At 55.1% G+C, this 18,414-nt stretch overlaps 1 protein-coding gene across 2 annotated transcripts in view; it reads left to right on the forward strand.

Moving 5' to 3' along the window:
* SYNGR1 (synaptogyrin 1) overlaps positions 1 to 18,414 on the forward strand; it is a 35,566-nt gene that overhangs the window by 10,827 nt on the left and 6,325 nt on the right. The window contains exons 2-4 of one of the 2 annotated variants that reach the window (XM_034948585.3): positions 13,491 to 13,728; positions 15,228 to 15,373; positions 16,766 to 17,079. In XM_034948585.3, coding sequence (XP_034804476.1) covers positions 13,491 to 13,728; positions 15,228 to 15,373; positions 16,766 to 16,858 — 477 coding nt within the window. In that variant the 3' untranslated portion in view covers positions 16,859 to 17,079. Of the gene's footprint in view, positions 1 to 13,490; positions 13,729 to 15,227; positions 15,374 to 16,765; positions 17,080 to 18,414 lie in introns of those variants that run through there. The other variant, XM_003821615.5, reaches the window with a different exon arrangement.

An 18,414-nucleotide genomic window follows, 5' to 3' on the forward strand; every position in this document is an offset into this window, starting at 1 on the left:
AGAAGGGGAAGGAGGAACAGCGAGGGCAAAGGCTGAAAGGCCTGGCAGAGCAGAGACGAGGCTGTCGCCCCTGCTGGGGTGTACGCTTGGAGGGCGAGAACTGCATCTGTCATAGCCCCAGGACTAGATTGCTTCCAGGCATCTCCTTAGGGCCCCAACTATGGATGGATGTGGCGGGAACTGCACCGATCGGTCGTCCTTCTAGCCACTGTTCTTCAGGTGTCCCATCTGGCCTTTAGGGCCCTGCTCAAATATCACCTCCCTGTGAAGCCTTCCTGGATTCTCCCAAGCTTGCGCTCCCCTCCCTGCTTCCCTTGGGCTCTGTGGGGATGACTGACAGAGTTCTCAAAACAGGGAGCTTTCCCCTTCTGTGCCTTTCTTCTCTAGAAGGTGAGGCAGGGCCTGGGACCAGATTATTTCCCTGATGACCTGGAATTTGCACAGCAGGAGAGAAACCAAACAACCTCAGGCATGCAGGGACTGGCAGGGCGGGGGCAGGCACTGGGGTGAGGAAAGCAGACAAAACTGGATGGTTAACCCTGCCCCTTTTTTTTTTTTTTTGAGACAAAGTCTTACTCTGTCACCTAGGTTGGAGTACAGTAGCACGATCCCAACTCACTGCAACCTCCACAATCGGGGTCAACCGATTCTCCTGCCTCAGCCTCACAAGTAGCTGAGATTACAGGCATCCACCACCATGCCTGGCTAATTTTGTTTGTATTTTTAGTAGAGATGGGGTCTCACCATGTTGGCCAGGCTGGTTTCAAACTCCTGACCTCAAGTCATCCACCCGCCTCTGCCTCCCAAAGTGCTGGGATTACAGCCATGAGCCATCACGCCCGGCCAATCCTGCCCTTCTTATCAACTGAGAGACCTCACAGAGCCTCAGTGGCCGCATCTATAAAATGGGTACAACAGCGCCTACCCCAGGAGTCTGGGGGCATGTAAATGAGGTCTAGCCCTGAAGGGCTCTGCAGTGTTTGGTTGGCATTTACACCCCTTTCCAGGTGGTGATGTTCCTCCCCTCTCCCACCTCTTCCCTGCCTCTGAAAGGGCAGAGGTGATAAGACCTGGGGTAAAGAAGGCCCTGGGGGGGTACAGGATTATGGGGATGGTGGTCCAGATACTTCTGCCACTGAGAGTAAGGCCCTGGGCCAGTCAAGTGAGCCCTCTCTGGGTCTTTGTTTCCTCCTTTCTCTCCTTTTTTTTTTTTTTGTAGAGACGAGGCCTCACTATGTTCCCCAGGCTGGTCTCAAACTCCTGGCTTCAAGTGATCCTCCTGCCTCGGCCTCCTACATAGCTGGGATTACACCCATGAGCCACCGTGCCCGGCCAATTTCCCCCTTTTTCATGAGGCTCCAAGGCCCCCTTGAGGTTACTCAGCCAGAGGAGAGGAAGATGGGGCATTCTGGAAAGAGGGAGGGGCCTGCAGATCACCCAGGCCCAGCCTCAGCACCTTGGGGAGGCAGGGGTCTGCTCGCCCAGGCCCTGCCCAGCGGAGTCCACTCCACCCCCACCACCGAGCACTCGGGGCGACAGCTTGCAGAGATTACGCCTAATCCCCAGTGGGTCACTTCCAAGGCTGCACAACCCGGTGTGAGGCAGGGGTGGGGGAGGGGCCCGGAGCCTCACCTGCCCCACCCCCACCTTTTCCCCAGAGTGAGACTCTTCAGGAAGACAAGGGGCTGCTCAACACCCATCATGTGTCCATGCGGCGAAGCCGTTTTCCTCACATGACCCTGGGGGAAGACAAGGCCCTGTTCCTGTGAAGGGGGGCCCTTGGCAGCCTGACTCATTTCTCAAAGTGTGACCGTTCCCTTCTTCCCTCAGCCTTTCCCCAGGAGGCAGGATGGATACCTGCACCAGGACAAGGGCAGGAAGGCTGGGTTCAGCTTGTGGGGAGAGGGCTTGGCAGCCCCCTTTTCAGGGAGTGAGCTCCCTGTGCACAGGGGTGTGCAAGCGGAGGTGCCAGCCAAGGATGCTCAGGAGGGGATAATTCTCCTTTCTACCCCCCGTGCTGCCGGGGCCTCTCTGACTATCAGACTTGCTGTCTACTCCCCTCGAAGCCTTTCCTGACCCTCTCCCTGGGTCTGGGGGAGAGACATGCACCCAACAACTGAACCAACAAATAGGAAAGAAGTTATATTGTGATGTTACCAAGAAAATTAATTGAGGCACTGGAGAATACCTTAGATCTGGAGTCTGGTCTGGAGGGCTTCTCTGGGGAGGTGTCTTTTGTGTTGAGATGTGCGTGTTGAGGAGCCAGCTGAAGGAAGATCTGGAGAAATACAGGCATCCCAGGCAGAGGAAAGAGCCGAGTGTGAATGCCCTGAGGCAGGGATGAACTCAGGAGGGCTTGGGAGGAGAGTGTTGGGAAGCTTCAGAGGAAGGCAGGAGCCCTGGGGTTTGGTGGGGGAAGGTCTTTACCTGGGCAGGGGGCAGTGGGTGAGCATCAATCCAAGAGTCTAGACCTGGGGGGTGACATGACCTGACTTGGGTTTAAGGGGATTGTCTGGCTGCTGTGAGGGGACAGAGTGTGGGGGTGCAAGTGGACATATGGGCTGCTGTCATTGCCTGGAGAGGGGTGACAGTGGCCTGCCCCAGGGTGGAGGGACTTGACAGTTTTGGGAGGAGGTTGAAGCAGCTGGCCCGAATGTCAGACTGGTTGGAGGGGTCGAGTATGAACCCAGGACTGGGGCCCAGCAGCTGGTGCTGGGGAGGTTGAGAGAGATCACTGGGGAGGCTGAGAGAGCCTGGGGCACTGGAGGAAGGACTCATGGCCCAAGCAGGGGGACCTCAGGGCCATTCTAGGGTGATGGACTTTATCTTCAGCCAGCGGAGGGATTGTTGAGGTTTGGAGTGGGTGATATCCCCCTGGCTGCTGCCTGGGGACTGCCTGGAGGAGGCTGGAGAGGAGGCTGTGGTGGTGTCAGGCACCTGGACATGGGCAGGGGCCAGCTGCCTGGCTGCCTGCACTGCAGGGCAGGGACCAGGGCTCCCCCGAGCCACCCAGCTCAGGGATGTTCCTGCGCAGGGCGAGGTAGACGGTTCCATTTGGAGCTGGGAGGACAGAGTGCCGTGGGCTCCAGATGTCATCTCTCTGCAGCTTATCTGGGGAAAGCCAGCATTGTCTAAAAACGTTTAAAACGAGGCCTCTAGGAGGTTCCTGGCAGCGTTACAGTGATCTCAGCCACCCCCATGCTGGCTGGGCACAGCTCACCCTGAGCCTTCGTTAGCCGACGCCCTGCAGTGGGTCCTAGGCACACCCTGGGTGGTCTGTCTGCAGAGGGGAGATACCATCTCCCCTCAAGTAAAGTGGGCCTTTGCCCTTTTGCACTGCGGGACACGGCTCAGGACCAGCAGGCATGCCTCCTTGGTCTCATGTTGACCTTAGAGTTTGGGATTCTGGAATTCGATCCTTCATGGATAGGCAGCTGGACACAGAGGTCGTGGGTGAGCTGGAGGAGCAGGCCCGGATGTGAGGCAGGTTCCCCATTTACCTGCTGTGGGTCAGCGAGAGGCAGGGCCTCTCTGAGCCTTAGCCTCCCTGACTGTGAAATGCTCTAAGTATAAGACTGCTTTGTGGGGATGATTTGCAGATTTTTATGGGGATTAAAATAGATGATTTAGGTGCCTTCTTCCATTGGCATCAGCTCCTGGGAGGCTGTGGGCTGGTTCAGGGTCTCAGAGTGGGGACAGACTTGTAAATAGGTCCCAGCCAGGAGTGACCAAGGCTCAGGGTGGGAAAGAGTGACTGGGAAGTGGGTTGTCCCTGAAGGTGTCTGGGAGTCACTATATCCCAGCAGCGTTCAGAGGGCAAAGAGGAGTTCGCTCCCATTGAAGATGAAGAAGGTAGGAAGGCAGGTGCAGAGTTGTCAGACAGCCTGAGGACACCACCCACTCTCAGCCCTCTGTGGTGGTTGCATAGGGTGGGGAGGGGGACAGATGAGATCAGGGTAGGCCACAAAGAGCTTGATGCTTCTGGGGTCTCTGTTTCTATGTGTCTCTGAATCCAGTAGCCAAGGATCCTGAAATCCAAGATTCTGAGATTCCTTCTGATTTGTTTTTCTGAGTTTGACATAGATCTCCACCAAGCGCCATCTGGAATCCGTTTTTAAAAAAGACTCGGGATTGGATTTTAAAGAGGGCGGAAAAAAACCAAAGAGGCTTGGCAGGTTTACCTTGATGCCTTTTTTTAGCGTTTGCTTTAGCTCGAGGGAAGCTTGTTTTCCCTCTGCTTGCTGGTGACCTGGGTCCTCCCTTGGCCATCGCCCTCCATCCTCCCCTGTTTCTGGGCCTCTGGCTCTGCCTCTGAAGACCTGTCTCCCTTCCCCACAGCAGATCCGCTTGTTGGATGAATTTTCCCCAGTGTCTCGGCTGCTGTGGCCAGTGTGGAATTTCATTCTGGTTTCATTTCCGGTTCTCCAGTGGCTCCTTGTGGCTGCTCTGTGTGCTCCTTGCTGTCCCTGCAGATCTGGCCTTAGCAAGTGACCCAGGGATGCTGCCTGGCACAGGGCACCAGCTTTGGATCCAGAGAGACTCAGGTTCAAGCCTCAACTCCACTCCTGCCCAGCTGCGAGACCTGTGCAGGTCCCTAGAAGCAGCTCTAAAATGGGAATAAGAATATTGAGCTGGTGGAGTCGAGAGCGTACATTTCTGGGCACACAGCAGGCCCTGGGCAAGTCTCTGTTCCTCCTCCCATGTACTGTGAATGGCTGAGGGGCAGAAACCTGAGGCTTGTGTCGTGCTTTGGGGGAGCTCCCACCCGGGGTGGGGGACAGCTGCTAAATGGAGAAGTTAAACCCTTGACACAGAGGGCAGCTGACAGCCCTGCAGGGGGTTCAGGAGACTGTAAGGGACTGGTTCTGTGTCCTCAGTGATGTTCCTTCCCTTCCCCGAGCCTCAGTTTCCCCACTTGTGGACCAGCAGGCTGCAAGGGATGTGGCATTTGCAGGCGATGGCTCTGCTCCCCATTATCATCATTGAGCCTAAACCCCACGGCTTCCTCCCCCATCTGCTCTTTTCTTTTCTTTTTTTTTTCTTTTTCACACCTGGCTAATTTTTGTATTTTTAATAGAGACAGGATTTCATCATGTTGGTCAGGCTGGTCTCAAGCAATCTGCCCACCTTAGCCTCCCAAAGTGTTGGGATTACAGGCGTGAGCCACCGCGCTCAGCCCCTTCTTTTTTTTTTTTTTTTTTTTTTTTGAGACAGGGTCTCCCTCTGTCCCCCAGGCTGGAGTATAGTGGTGCAATCAGAGCTCACTGCAACCTTCACCTCCTGGGCTCAAGCAATCCTCTGGCCTCAGCCTCTGCCTGGCTAATTTTTGTATTTTTAGTAAAGATGGGGTTTCACCATGTTGCCTAGGCTGGTCTCAAACCCCTGGGCTCACCCAGGAGTGATCACTCACCCTCAGGTGATCCACCTACCTCGGCCTCCCAAAGTGCTGGGATCAAAGGCGTGAGCCACCATCCCCAGCTTCTTCACTCTTCCTCTCACTCCCTACGTCGGCTGTGTCTGCAGATTCTGGTGGCTCTACTTTCAAAATATATTCAGGCCGGGCATAGTGGCTCACACTTGTAATCCCAGCACTTTGGGAGGCCAAGGCGGGCAGATTGCCTGAGGTCAGGAGTTCGAGACCAACCTGGCCAACATGGTGAAACCCCATCTCTACTAAAAATATAAAACTTAGCCAGGTGCAGGAGCGCACGGCTATAATCCCAGCTACTCAGGAGGCTGAGGCAGGAGAATCACTTGAACCCGGGAGGCGGAAGTTGCAGTGAGCTGAGATTGCGCCCCTGCACTCCAGTCCGGGCAACAGAGCGAGACTCCATCTCAAAAATATATATATATATTCAGCACCCACCACTTCTCCCCATCTCCACTGCCTGCACCAGCCCCAGGCCCGTCCCTCACCTGGGTGCTGTCGTAGCTCCTGTCTGTGCTGCTTGCATTCACCTTTGCCACCACAGTCTTTTCTCTCCATAGCAGCCGGTCTGATTCTTCTCAAACCTAAGTCGCATCAAGTCACTCAGCTGCTCTTCAGCCTGCAGTGTCTCCTGAACTCACCCTGGCCCTCAAGGCCAACCCATCTTCCTCACCAGCCTCGCCTCTTGGTGTCTCCCTCACTTGCTCGGCTCCTACCGTGCGGGCCTCCGTGCCGCTCCTGAACACACCCAGCTTCTTTGCACCCAAGGCCTTGGCACCTGTGGCTGCTTCTTCCCTGGGCTTGGGTCCCTCACTGAGTCAGGCTTCTGCTCAAAGGTCGCTGCATCAGAGGCCTCCCTGGGCCCCCAGTCCGCCTCTTCTTGCCCTGCTTCGTTCTTCATGACACTTGTCTCCCTCGGTAAGAACAGGAACCTCATACATCCTGTTCCCAACTGTGTCCTCAGCCTCTTGCACAGGGCTGGTACATACTAGGTGCTCAGGAAATGTTGAGTCAACAAACGGCTGATGTCAAGCCCCAGAAGAGGCCTCCCAGGCCCCAGGGCAGGGCAGGCAGCTCACTCACTCCACTCCAGCAAACGAACAGCAAAGTAGGTTGTAGCTCAGCCTGTAGCAGGCGGTAGGGACAGTCAGTCTTCCAGGGAGGAAAACATGGAAAGGGGCCTGGGGCGTGCAAAGGTGGGGAGGCAGGTGGTAGGGGGAGTGGAAGGAGGTGAGACCCCAGGAGCGGTGGGCGGGGCCAGCACATGAAGGGCCTTGACCCCAGCCTTAGAAGCTTGGGTTGTAGGCCGCGCAAGGTGGCTCACGCCTGTAACCCCAGCACTTTGGGAGGCCGAGGCGGGCCAATCACCTGAGATCAGGAGTTCAAGACCAGCCTGGCCAACATGGCACAACCCCGTCTCTGCTAAAAATACAAAAATTAGCTGGGTTTGGTGGCACACGCCTGTAATCCCAGCTACTTGGGAGGCTGAGGCAGGAGAAAGGCTTGAACCCAAGAGGCAAAGGTTGCAGTGAGCCGAGGTCACACCACTGCACTCCAGCCTGGGTAACAGAGCGAGACCCTGTCTCAAAAAGAAAAAAACAAAGTCCCCACCACAGCTCACCAGGCCTTGTCCCGCTGCATGTCCCATGTACTTAGTTCCCGGGTCACTGCTCCAGCCATATTCCTTCCCACCTCATCATACAAAACCTTTTCCTGCCTTCAGCCTTTGCACTTTCTGTTCCTGTGCCTGGAACATACTTCCCCCAGATCTTTGCAGGCCTGGCTCATTCTTGTCTCCAATCGGAGGCCCTGCTTCAGGGCCCTTTTCCCTGGCCATCACTGCTCCCTCCTGGCGTTTGCCAGGGACCGCCATTGCCTTTGTGATCTGTTCCATGAGTTTAGTGGCAGTCTAGCCTTCTGGGGCTCCTTACTCCAGGCCACGTGCCCTTCCTTGCATGCATGACCTCACTGATTCCTCACAATGCATCCTTGGTTTCGGTGCTATTGTTGCCCCCACTTGACAGATGCAGAAACTGAGGCTCAAGAGGTTAAGTCAGTGGCCTCAGGTCACCCCACTGGTCAAGTGGCCACACTGGGATTCAGTGGGCCCAGGTCATCTGACTCAGAGTCTTGCTGCCCACACAATCGGCTCCCACAGCAGGGTCTCTTGGACTGAATTACCGCCTGGTGCCCCTCCCAGCGCAGTGCCAGGAGCCGAGAAACTTGTGACCTGTGATGAATGCCTGACCGAGGCGGGTGTCTGCTGGGGCCATATGGCCCCGCCCAGTCCCTCCGAAGCTATTTTGTTCTTGCTCTGCACCCTCTTGGGGACACATCCTCTCCAGCACTTTCCTCCTGGCTTCTCTGAGGACTCCCTGCCTCTGTCTCCCAAGAGAGCCCAGTCTTAATGGTTCCTCCTCTGCTGTCCCCAGGGCCCAGGCTTCTGCCTGCCTGTTTCCCCTCCCACCTCCTCTCTGTCTTCAGGGAGCCTGATATTGTTCTGTTTTTGGAAGGAGATCCACACTTATTTTCAGCGCTGGCAGCAGTGGGGTCTCCTCCAGCCCCCGGGAGCACGTGTCTGTTAGTAAGTGTTCGAGAGGGGCCTTCCTGGTGTTATTCCTCTTTTCTGGGGCCTTGAGAGAGGAAATGAACGTTATGCAGCCCCTATGGGGCTTCCAAAGCTCTGCTCTGGGTACTTGCTCTAATTCTCCCATCTGCCCCAGAGGGGATGTTAATTTTTACAGAGGACCAATCTGAGGCTCAGAGAGGTTAAGTCACTTGCCTGAGGCTACCCAGCTTAAGCAGCAGGCCTTGGATTTGAATTGGCGGGTCTGTATGATTCCTCAGTGTCTGAAGTCTCTTTCTGATCAGGAGCCTTTTCTGTTCTGGTTTGGTGGCATCTGGTGACATCCAGGACTGGGCCTCAGGTTCCCAACCTGACAGTTTTCTGGTAGGAGCCTTGGACTTGTTGCAGTACACCAGTGCAAGGGGTTGTGTGACTAGCAGTCCCTGGAGTTGTGCAGTCCACGGCCCAAGCAGCTGGCCGTGGACTGCACATCTCCCAGTGTTCAGAGTCTGCCTTGCTTGTCTTGGTTTGTCAGTAGCTCAGGAGCCCCTTTGACAATGGCTCTGTCCTGACTTCACAGGCGCTCCCCACTGTGCCTCTGAGCACCAGACTTGAGACTGAATCGAGTCACCTGATCCCCAGTCACACTGAAGCTACCCTCCCGGCCTTCCTCCCTGCTGGTCCTCTGCCTGATCCCTTGGGTCTCTGGGAGTAAATTCCATCCCTTCTTCAGGGCCCACCTCCAGAGGCTGACAGTCAGCTTGGCCAGGTGGAAAAGAACACAGGTCTGGGAATCAGGAGACCTGGGTTCAACTTCAGCCTGTGCTGCTGACAACAGTGCCACCTTCTCTTTCTGAGCCTTAGTTTTTCTACTCTGCCAATTGGGAACAGTACAAATAGCCCTCTCCACTCTAGGGTGATGGTGAGGCTGCAGAGCCTGTGGGAGGCAGAGCTGTGGGCCCCGATGCCCTCACGGGTCTGAAGTCTCATGGTCATGGGGTTTTCCCAAATCAGGACTGGCAAATGGTGGCTCACGGGCCACCACTGCCCACCTCTGTGCCCATGGCTGAACCGGAACACAGCTTCAGAATCCTTTCTTTTTTTTACTGTGGCCAGATTAGCATAACATACCATTTTAATGTTGTATAATTCAGTGTACATTTTTTTCTTTTTTATAATTTATAATTTATTTATTGTAGAGATGGGGTTTTGCTGTGTTGCCCAGGCTGGTCTCAAACTCCCAGGCTCAAGCAATCCTCCCACCTCAGTCCCCCAAGTAGCTGGGACCACAGGTGCATGCCACCATACTCAGCTAATTTTTGTTTTGTTTTGTTTTGTTTTGTTTTGTTTTGTTTTGAGACGGATCTCTGTCGCCCAGGCTGGAGTGCAGTGGCGAATCTCGGCTCACTGCAACCTCTACCTCCCAGGTTCAAGCAATTCTCCTGCCTCAGCCTCCTGAGTAGCTGGGACCACAGGCACGTGCCACCACGCCCAGCTAATTTTCTTTATTTTTAGTGGAGATGGGGTTTCACCGTGTTAGCCAGGATGGTCTCAATCTCCTGACCTCATGATCCACCCGCCTCGGCCTCCCAAAGTACTGGGATTACAGGTGTGAGCCACCACGCCTGGCCTATACCCAGCTAATTTTGGTATTTTTTGTAGAGATGCGGTTTTACAATGTTGCCCACGCTGGTTGTTCCTTTTTATGGCTGAAAAATTGTCCAATTTATGAATGTACCACACTTTGTGTCCCCATTCATCTGCTGTGCACATTTAGGTCAGAATCCCCCTTAACACACAACATCCTAACCCAGAGGTCTCTAACCATTTTTTTTTTTTTTTGAGACAATGTCCCGCTCTGTCGGCTGGAGTGCAATGACACGATCTCAGCTCACTGCAACCTCCACCTCCCAGGTTCAAGCCATTCTCCTGTCACAGGCTTCCGAGTAGCTGGGATTACAGTTGTGTGCCACCACGCCCAGCTAATTTTTTGTATTTTTAGTATAGAGACAGGGTTTCACCATGTTGGCCAGGCTAGTCTCGAACTCCTGACCTCAAGTGATCTCCCCATCTTGGTCTCCCAAAGTGCTGGGATTACAGGCATGAACCACCGCACCTGGCCGGTCTCTAAACTTTTAATCGTGCTCCTTTCAGGAAAAATGTTTGCACCAATCCTCCCGTTCAATGTAGATTTATTGGTTTTGTATATGCTACTACTGTACTAATATATCCTGTGCATTATAAAATCCATGTAAACTATAGACATCTTACAGAGATAAGATAATATTAAGAATGCTTCTCATATTTTTCACATACCTGTCCTGGAATCATTACCCATCCTGGGCATCACCCACGAAGAAAATATGCTCAACTCACATTGAAATTGTAGTTTCTGAGGCCGGGCGTGGTGGCTGACTCCTATAATCCCAGCACTTTGGGAGGCCGAGGTGGGCAGATCACCTGAGGTCGGGAGTTTGAGACCAGCCTGACCAACATGGAGGAACCCCATCTCCACTAAAAATACAAAATTAGCCGGATGTGGTGGCGCATGCCTGTAATCCCAGCTACTCGGGAGGCTGAGGCAGGAGAATCGCTTGAACCCAGGAGGCAGAGGTTGTGGTGAACTGAGATTGCACCATTGCACTCCAGCCTGGGCAACAAGAGCAAAAGTCCATCTCAAAAAAAAAAAAAAAAAAGAAATTATAGTTTCTGGCCGGGCATGGTGGCTCACGCCCGTAATCCCAGCACTTTGGGAGGCTTGGGGCTGGTGGATCACTGGAGGTTAGGAGTTTGAAACCAGCCTGACAAACATGACGAAACTCCATCTCTACTAAAAATACAAAAAATTAACCAGGTATCGTGGCAAACGCCTATAGTCCCGGCTACTCAGGAGGCTGAGGCTGGTCTTGAACTCCTGGACTCAAGTGATCCTCCTTTCTCAGCCTCCTAAAGTGCTGGGATTACACACGTGAGACACCATGCCCCGCCAAAAAGCGTGAACTTTAGAGTCAGGTACCCTGGGTTTGAAGCCAGGTTCTGTCACTGACCAGTTGTGTGACTTTGGGTGTGTTAACAATAGCGGAGCCTTAACTGTCTTATCTGCAAAATGCTGATGGTGCAGGATGTATTGGCAAGCTATTGCTGCATAACAAATTGCCCTACAACATAAGGCTTATAACAAGAAATATTTGTTATCTGACAGTTTCTGTGGGTGAGGAATCTGCTAAGCTTGGTGCCACTGCCTCAGGGTCTCTCACAAGGCTATAATCACAGCATCAGGTAGGGCTGTGGTTTCATCTGAAGGCTCAACTGAGGGTAGATCCATTCTTTTTTTTTTTTTTTGAGATGGAGTCTCACTCTGTTGCCTAAGCTGGAGTGCAGTGGGGTGATCTTGGCACACTGCAACCTCCACCTCCTGGGTTCAAGCGATTCTCCTGCTTCAGCTTCCAAAGTAGCTGGGACCACAGGCACGTGCCACCACACCCAGCTAATGTTTTGTATTTTTAGTAGAGACAGGATTTCACCATGTTAACCAGGATGGTCTTGATCTCCTGACCTCGTGATTTGCCCACCTCAGCCTCCCAAAGTGCTGGGATTATAGGCATGAGCCACCATGCACCACGCCCAGCTCTTTTTTTTTTTTTTTTTTTTTTGAGACGGAGTTTCTCTCTGTCACCCAGGCTGGAATGCAATAGCACAATCTCGGCTCACTGCAACCTCCGCCCAGGCCCAGCAAACAGTTCTTCTGGGCTCAAGCAATTCTCCTGCCTCAGCCTCCCAAGTTGCTGGATGACAGGCATGTGCTACCACACCTGGCTACTTTTTGTATTTTTAGTAGAGACGGGGTTTCTCCATGTTGGCTAGGCTGGTCCCGAACTCCTGACCTCAGGTGATCCACCCACCTCGGCCTCCCAAAGTGCTGGGATTACAGGCGTGAGCCACTGTGCCTGGCCTGGGTGGATCCATTCTTAAGCTCACTGACATGGTATTGGCAGGATTCAATTACTTGTGGGTGTTGGACTGAGGGGCTCAGTTCCCTGTGGGCAGTTGGCTAAAGACCCTCAGTTCCTTGCCATGCAGTCTTTCCAAAGGGTAGCCCAAAATACAACAGCTTTCATCAGAGCAACCAGGGAGTTGGGGAGAAGAGGACGAGCAAGATGGAAGCAGAAATCCTTTGTCACTTACTCCCAGAAGTGATATCCCATCACTTCTTGCCATATCCTGTAGTGGGGTCAGTGAGATAGCATGTGTAATATACCCTTGGGATCATGCAGGGTGCCCTGTATCTGGCAGGATTGTGTCTATTGTTATTTTCTATATAATACACACACACACACGCACACATATAGATAGATTTTTTTTTTTTTTTGAGAGTGTCTTGCTCTGTTGCCCAGGCTAGAGTGCAGTGGCTCAATCTTGGCTCACTGCAACCTCCACCTCCCAGGTTCAAGCGATTCTCCTGCCTCAGCCTCCTGAGTAGCTGGGATTACAGGCATCCGCCACCATGCCCAGCTAATTTTTGTATTTTAGTAAAGACGGGGTTTCACCATGTTGGCCAGGCTGGTCTCAAACTCCTGACCTCATGATCCACCCGCCTCTGCCTCCCAAAGTGCTGGGATTACAGGCGTGAGCGACCACGCCCGGCCCGAGAGTTTTTTGTTTTGCTTTGTTTTGTTTTTTTGAGACAGAGCCTCTCTCTGTCACCCAGGCTGGAGTGCAGTGGCATGATCACGGTTCACTACAACCTCCACCTCCTGGGCTCAAGAGATCCTCCCCCTCATCTTCCCTGGTACCTGAGACTACAGGCACGCACCACCATACCTGGGTAATTTTTTTATTTTTTAGTAGAGGCGGGGTTTTGCCATGTTGCCCAGGCTGGTCTCCAACTGCTGAGCTCAAGTGATCCTCCTACCTTGGCCTCCCAAAGTGCTGGGATTACAGGCATGAGCCACCACCCCCAGCCCACCGTTATTTTTTCATTCATCACTCCATCCACTTGCCAGGCCTGGGTAGGGGCCTGAGACCCCAGACCAGCCCACAGCTCTGCAGAGGGAAGGAGAACACAAGATGGGGCCCGGCACATGCCAGCATCTGGAGGAGTCAGCCTGGGGGTGGGGGCTGGGCAGGTCCACAGCCCAGGAGGGCCTGTGGCTCCTTGTTCTTTGAGAGTCGGTCCAGTCCCAGGATATCTTGGTGTCAGGGCCCAGGAAGACCTTTAGGACCTGGCTGAGCGGTGTTGGAAGGGGCCACATCTATGGTCAGAGAGTCCTCAGTGCCTGTGGCTGAGGAAGGAAGTGATTGACCCCCACCTGGTGCTATGTGACCCACACAAGTTACCCTCCCTCTCTGGGGATCCCCCTCTGAAATGCCTGCTTAACCCGGGTCTTGTAGCTCACGGAGGGCCAGGCAGCAGGCGAGGGTGGCAGCCTCCCCGTCTCCTGGGTGGTGTGAGGCAGGGGTCTGCCCAGGTCTAAGGTGTGGCCCCACCCCCGACAGCTGTTCTCCATAGTGGTGTTCGGCTCCATCGTGAACGAGGGCTACCTCAACAGCGCCTCCGAGGGGGAGGAGTTCTGCATCTACAACCGCAACCCCAACGCCTGCAGCTATGGCGTGGCCGTAGGCGTGCTCGCCTTCCTCACCTGCCTGCTGTACCTGGCTCTGGACGTGTACTTCCCGCAGATCAGCAGCGTCAAGGACCGCAAGAAAGCCGTCCTGTCCGACATCGGTGTCTCGGGTGAGCCCCACCCAGCAGGTACCCCCTGCACAGAGTCTGCAGAGGGCTGTCCCGGCCATAGGAGGCGGCTGCCACCCTTCTTCCCATGTTTCAGATGAGGAAATGAGGTGCAGGCGGGTGAAGGGATGCACTCAGGGTCACATGGCTGGCAGCAGGAAGGATGGGACCAGGACAGGGCCTGGGACCCCAAAATAACCCATGCTGCCCACAGGCAGGGGAGCATGGATGGGATTCTAGTTCCTTCTAGTCTAAGGGACCCATGGATGGCACTGGGCATGTGCCAGCCCCCATGGGTTGGCCCGTGTTTCAGTGGCCTCTTCTGTGCCACCTCCCTGGGGCAGCCTCATGAGGACTAAGCAAGGCAGTGACTGGGTGCCCAGTGCACAGCAGGGGCCCTGGAGCCTCAGCCTCCCCACGCCTCCCAGCCAGACCTTGGCAGGACCAGGGCCTGGACCTGTGGAGCCAACCTGACCTGCTGCCCTTTGCCCTTCAGAAGCAGCCTTTGGCAGAGGCACCCTGACCTCTGCTCCGTGACTTCCAGGAATCTGATTGGTGGATGCTCTCAGTCAGGGGTCCGAACCCGAGGCTTCAGCCTCGCTGTTCTGAGGCTTGGGTCCCCGGACTGGGACCAACCCCTAGTTCTAAGCCTGGAGCTCTCAAGATAAGCCAGGCTGAAGGCAGGTCATGAGGCCTAGTTTTAGAAGGAACTAGAACTAAATGAATGGTTCTCAAACTTCCACAGAGCCTCAGGGTTCCCTGGCAGTGCCTCTGGGAGGTGGGCTGGGCCCCAGGTGGGCACCCCACCTGCTTGGCAGATGCACGCCTTGTCCTGAGCACGTCTGGGCTTCTCTGGGGAGACCTTGGCACTCACAGGAGATTGCGTGGCTATGAGGCTCCCACTGCTGACGCCCCCAGGCTCGGCTCTCAGTGGGCCCCTCGCTAAACCTGGGGCGCTGTGGGGTTGCAGCACGTTAGAAGTCGAAGCCCAGACCCACCCAGCCAAGCTGCCATCCTTGCCCCAGCCTCGTCCTCCTTCCCATACCTCATTTGTCTGGCAGCCTGAGGGTTGGGGTCTTCCTGCCTGCAGAGTTGCAGGCATCAGGGGAGGACCGGGGGGGCCCACGTCAGCGGTGTGGCTGGACATGGGGGTTTGGCAGAGGCTGCAGAAATGTGGCCTGAGTTGATTACCTTCTCTCTCTGTCTCTCCCTCCATCCTCCCCTCTCACTGCCCGTGGCTCTCCTCTGACTGGCCCTGACCCTGCCCTGTCTGTGGCCTCCTCCCCCCTGCATCTGGCTGGCTTCCCTCTTCTCGCCTGCATCTTCTCTTGGCTCCCCTCTCTCTTCCCCTACCCGCTTTGCCTCTCCCTTTGGGGGTGGGGGAGCATGGGAGATGCACTCTTGAATGTCCCTCTGTTCCTCGGCTTCCCCATTTTCTCCCCACTCACCCTCTCCCCCATGTGTGGCACTGCCCATCTCTGCCCGGTCCTGGGACCCCCCAGCCTTCTGGGCTTTCCTCTGGTTCGTGGGATTCTGCTACCTGGCCAACCAGTGGCAGGTCTCCAAGCCCAAGGACAACCCACTGAACGAAGGGACGGACGCAGCCCGGGCCGCCATCGCCTTCTCCTTTTTCTCCATCTTCACCTGGGTGAGTACAGCCACCGCCCACCAGCCCACACTCGTCCCCTTTCCCCACTGAGCCCCTGGACGGGTGGCCTTTCGCTAGCCTGGGACCCGCTCTGCCTCTGGGAGCCCACACTACCCTCGCTCCCTCTTCTGCCTGCCTGTCTGCGGCGCTCACGGTGGTGCTGCCTCCCTCAGCAAGGAGGCTACAGCCCTCGGGGGTAGTATGGTCACTGGAGATGGCAGACCCTCACCGTGGTGCAGAGCAGCCTTCCTGAGGGTCACGGACCACCCCCCCACAAACCACTCTGGGTAAATGGTGTTTATTATCCCCTTTCACAGATGAGAAAGCAGAGGCCTAGACAGGAAGGTGAGGCTTACAGGATTTGAGGCTGGGAAGCAGCCCTGCCTAGGAGTCAGGAGACCTGGTTCCGATCGGGGCTGCCTCTAATTTTCCTAGCCTCTGTCTTCCCATCCATAAAATGAGAGGGTAGGATTTGGGGGACACAGGTGTCGACATCAGATGCACATGGGCCAGGCAGGGCCTGAGAGCCGTGAGCAGGCCGGGTGACACGTGCGTGCCTATCCTAAGAGGGTACCTCTGCTCGGCTGCCAAGCAGGAATAGGGACCTAGAGAAGGCAGAAGTCTGAATTTTTACATGAAATCTGATCTTGATATGTTGGAAGTTTATTCAGGTTTAAACAATATATTGTGTGTGTCAAACAAAGCACGTCTCTGGGCCCAGCAGGCCCTGGGCTGGCAGCTCAGCTGGCCCCTCTTTCCCACTGGTCTGGGTCATGTCTGTTTCTTCTCTCCTAATCACCCTTCTGCAGAGATCTGGGGCCACATCACCTCCATAGCCCCATCCCAAGAGCCCTCCCCATAACCCACAGCTGCCTCCCCTCTGGACCGGCCAGCACTTCTGGGCCCAGCCTCCTGCAAGGAGACTCTTGAGGCTACATACAGGCCGCCAGCCGTCCCTGTTTCCCCCATCCTTCTGGTTTGCCCCGGGTTGACGTCTTTTTCTTTTTGAGGGCCCCTGGATATCCATTTTTGAGGGGTACACCCATCTCCCCAACAATATTAGAAGATAGCATTTGGAGGGGGAGACCCGTGGTTCAGGCCCTAGTGGGCCAGCCTTGGCTGCTCCACCCCTCAGTGTCCTCAAGACTGGGTAGGAAGAACCAGGTGACCCCAGGGGATCTCAGTCCAGAGAAGGTGCCCCAGAAGTGGGGACCACCCAGCTTACAGGGAGGAGTTTAGGGGCGGGGCTCACAGAGGAGTAGTGGATGATTTCTAGCCATGGGTCTGAAGTACCTGACCAACAGGTGCCTGCCCGGCCCCCTGAAGCCAGCCTCCCTCCTGGCACCTCTGCAGCTCTTCCCCACCGGCCTCACCCCTACTCTCTCCTGGCAGAGCCTGACCGCAGCCCTGGCCGTGCGGAGATTCAAGGACCTAAGCTTCCAGGAGGAGTACAGCACACTGTTCCCTGCCTTGGCACAGCCGTAGGCCTCCCTGGCTTGCAGAGGCCGGCAGCCCTGTATCACCCCTGGCGGTGAGGTGGCAGGAGCAGCCTAGTGCCAGAAATGTCCAAGATGCCAGGGCATGCAGGGCAGTGGAAGGCTGGCTTGAGGAACCAATTCAGGTTCTCCACTGACTCATTCATTCCTTCACCGCCTCCTTCATTGATTCTTCATGCGTTCATTCATTCAGTAAACATTTATTGAGCAGCTGTTTTGTGCCTAGTGATGAATTAGGTGGGGTCCTTGACTCCAGGAGCCCACAGGCTGGGGAGGAGAAAACAAACACATCAATATCTCTTCCAAATGGACAGCCGTGGACAGTTACCAGGTAGGTAGCGGCCCCATACATGGGCTGCCTAGAGGCGTTCATGGTCCCCATTGCTGAGCTGTGGGTGCAGAGCAATAGCCTCTCCCTTCACAGCGGTGTGAAGAGTGACCTCACTGTCCTTAGGGTTAGCATCCTGGCCGAGGATGTCACAGGGCTCCTGGTCTGGCTCTGTCCTCATGTGCTATGTGACCCTGACAAACCCGTGCACCTCTCTCAGCCTCAGTCCACTTACCTGAACTGAGGGGTGATAATGGACCAACCTCTCAAGGCTGTTGTGCCAATGAAACAAAGGCCAGCCCAGGGCTTAGCACAAGCATGCTCAATAAATGTAAGCTCTTTTGTTCATTCATTCATTCATTCATTCATTCATTCTTCTCTCCAGAGAGTCAGGGGCACCTCCAGAATCTCTACTTTGAGAGTAATTCTCATGTGATGAATCCTTGTTCCTCCAAAGGATTTTGGTCTCTGGTTCTACACAGGTTTCCTGCTTGGGGCCCCCAGCTGCCTGGGCAGGAACTCACCCATTCCTCCACTCTCTGCTGGAGTTGAGGCTGGTGGAGCACAGACAGTTCCCCCAAAGCAATGCCTCAACCCTGCGAGGGCCTGAGCGCATCGAGAGTGAGCTTCCTGGCACTGGAGGCATCCCAGTGCAGATGCAGACTGCCTGCTGCACGCTGGAGATGCTGCAGAGAGAGCACCTACACTGAGAAAGTGGGGCCAGGGGACCACCAGGTCCCTGGGCTCTCAGTAGAACTCCCATCCTCCCTCTGCAGCCCAGGCCAGCGGGGGCCCAGGCCTCTCCTTTGCTCCTGTCTTGTGGCCCCTTAAACTGGTTGCCCAAATGAAGCTTTGACTTAGTGAGGGCAGAGAGCTGAACACAGAGACAGTATGAGTGCCTACAGCCAGAGGCTTCTCCCTAGAAGGATCAGTAGGGGTCATCTGCTCCAGCCCTCTACCTCTGTACAGGAAACCAGCCAGGGAGCTCAGGGAGAACCGAGTCTACAGACATTGCTCTCAAGGTTCATTCAGTCAGTTCCTGTGGGCTGGCCAGGGCTCAAGTGTACCCTCAGGGGGCTCTTCACCTCCCCTGCTTCTTCAGGCTCCGGCGTCTGAGCCCCCAGCAGCCAGGACCTCATGCTAACATAGTGGGAAACCCCAGAGGGCTACACCTTATCCCTTAGCCCAATTTCTTTAGACCTGGTCTGCCTTTCCCA

This window comes from Pan paniscus, chromosome 23 (assembly GCF_029289425.2).
Source record: "Pan paniscus chromosome 23, NHGRI_mPanPan1-v2.0_pri, whole genome shotgun sequence".
Taxonomy (NCBI): domain Eukaryota; kingdom Metazoa; phylum Chordata; class Mammalia; order Primates; family Hominidae; genus Pan; species Pan paniscus.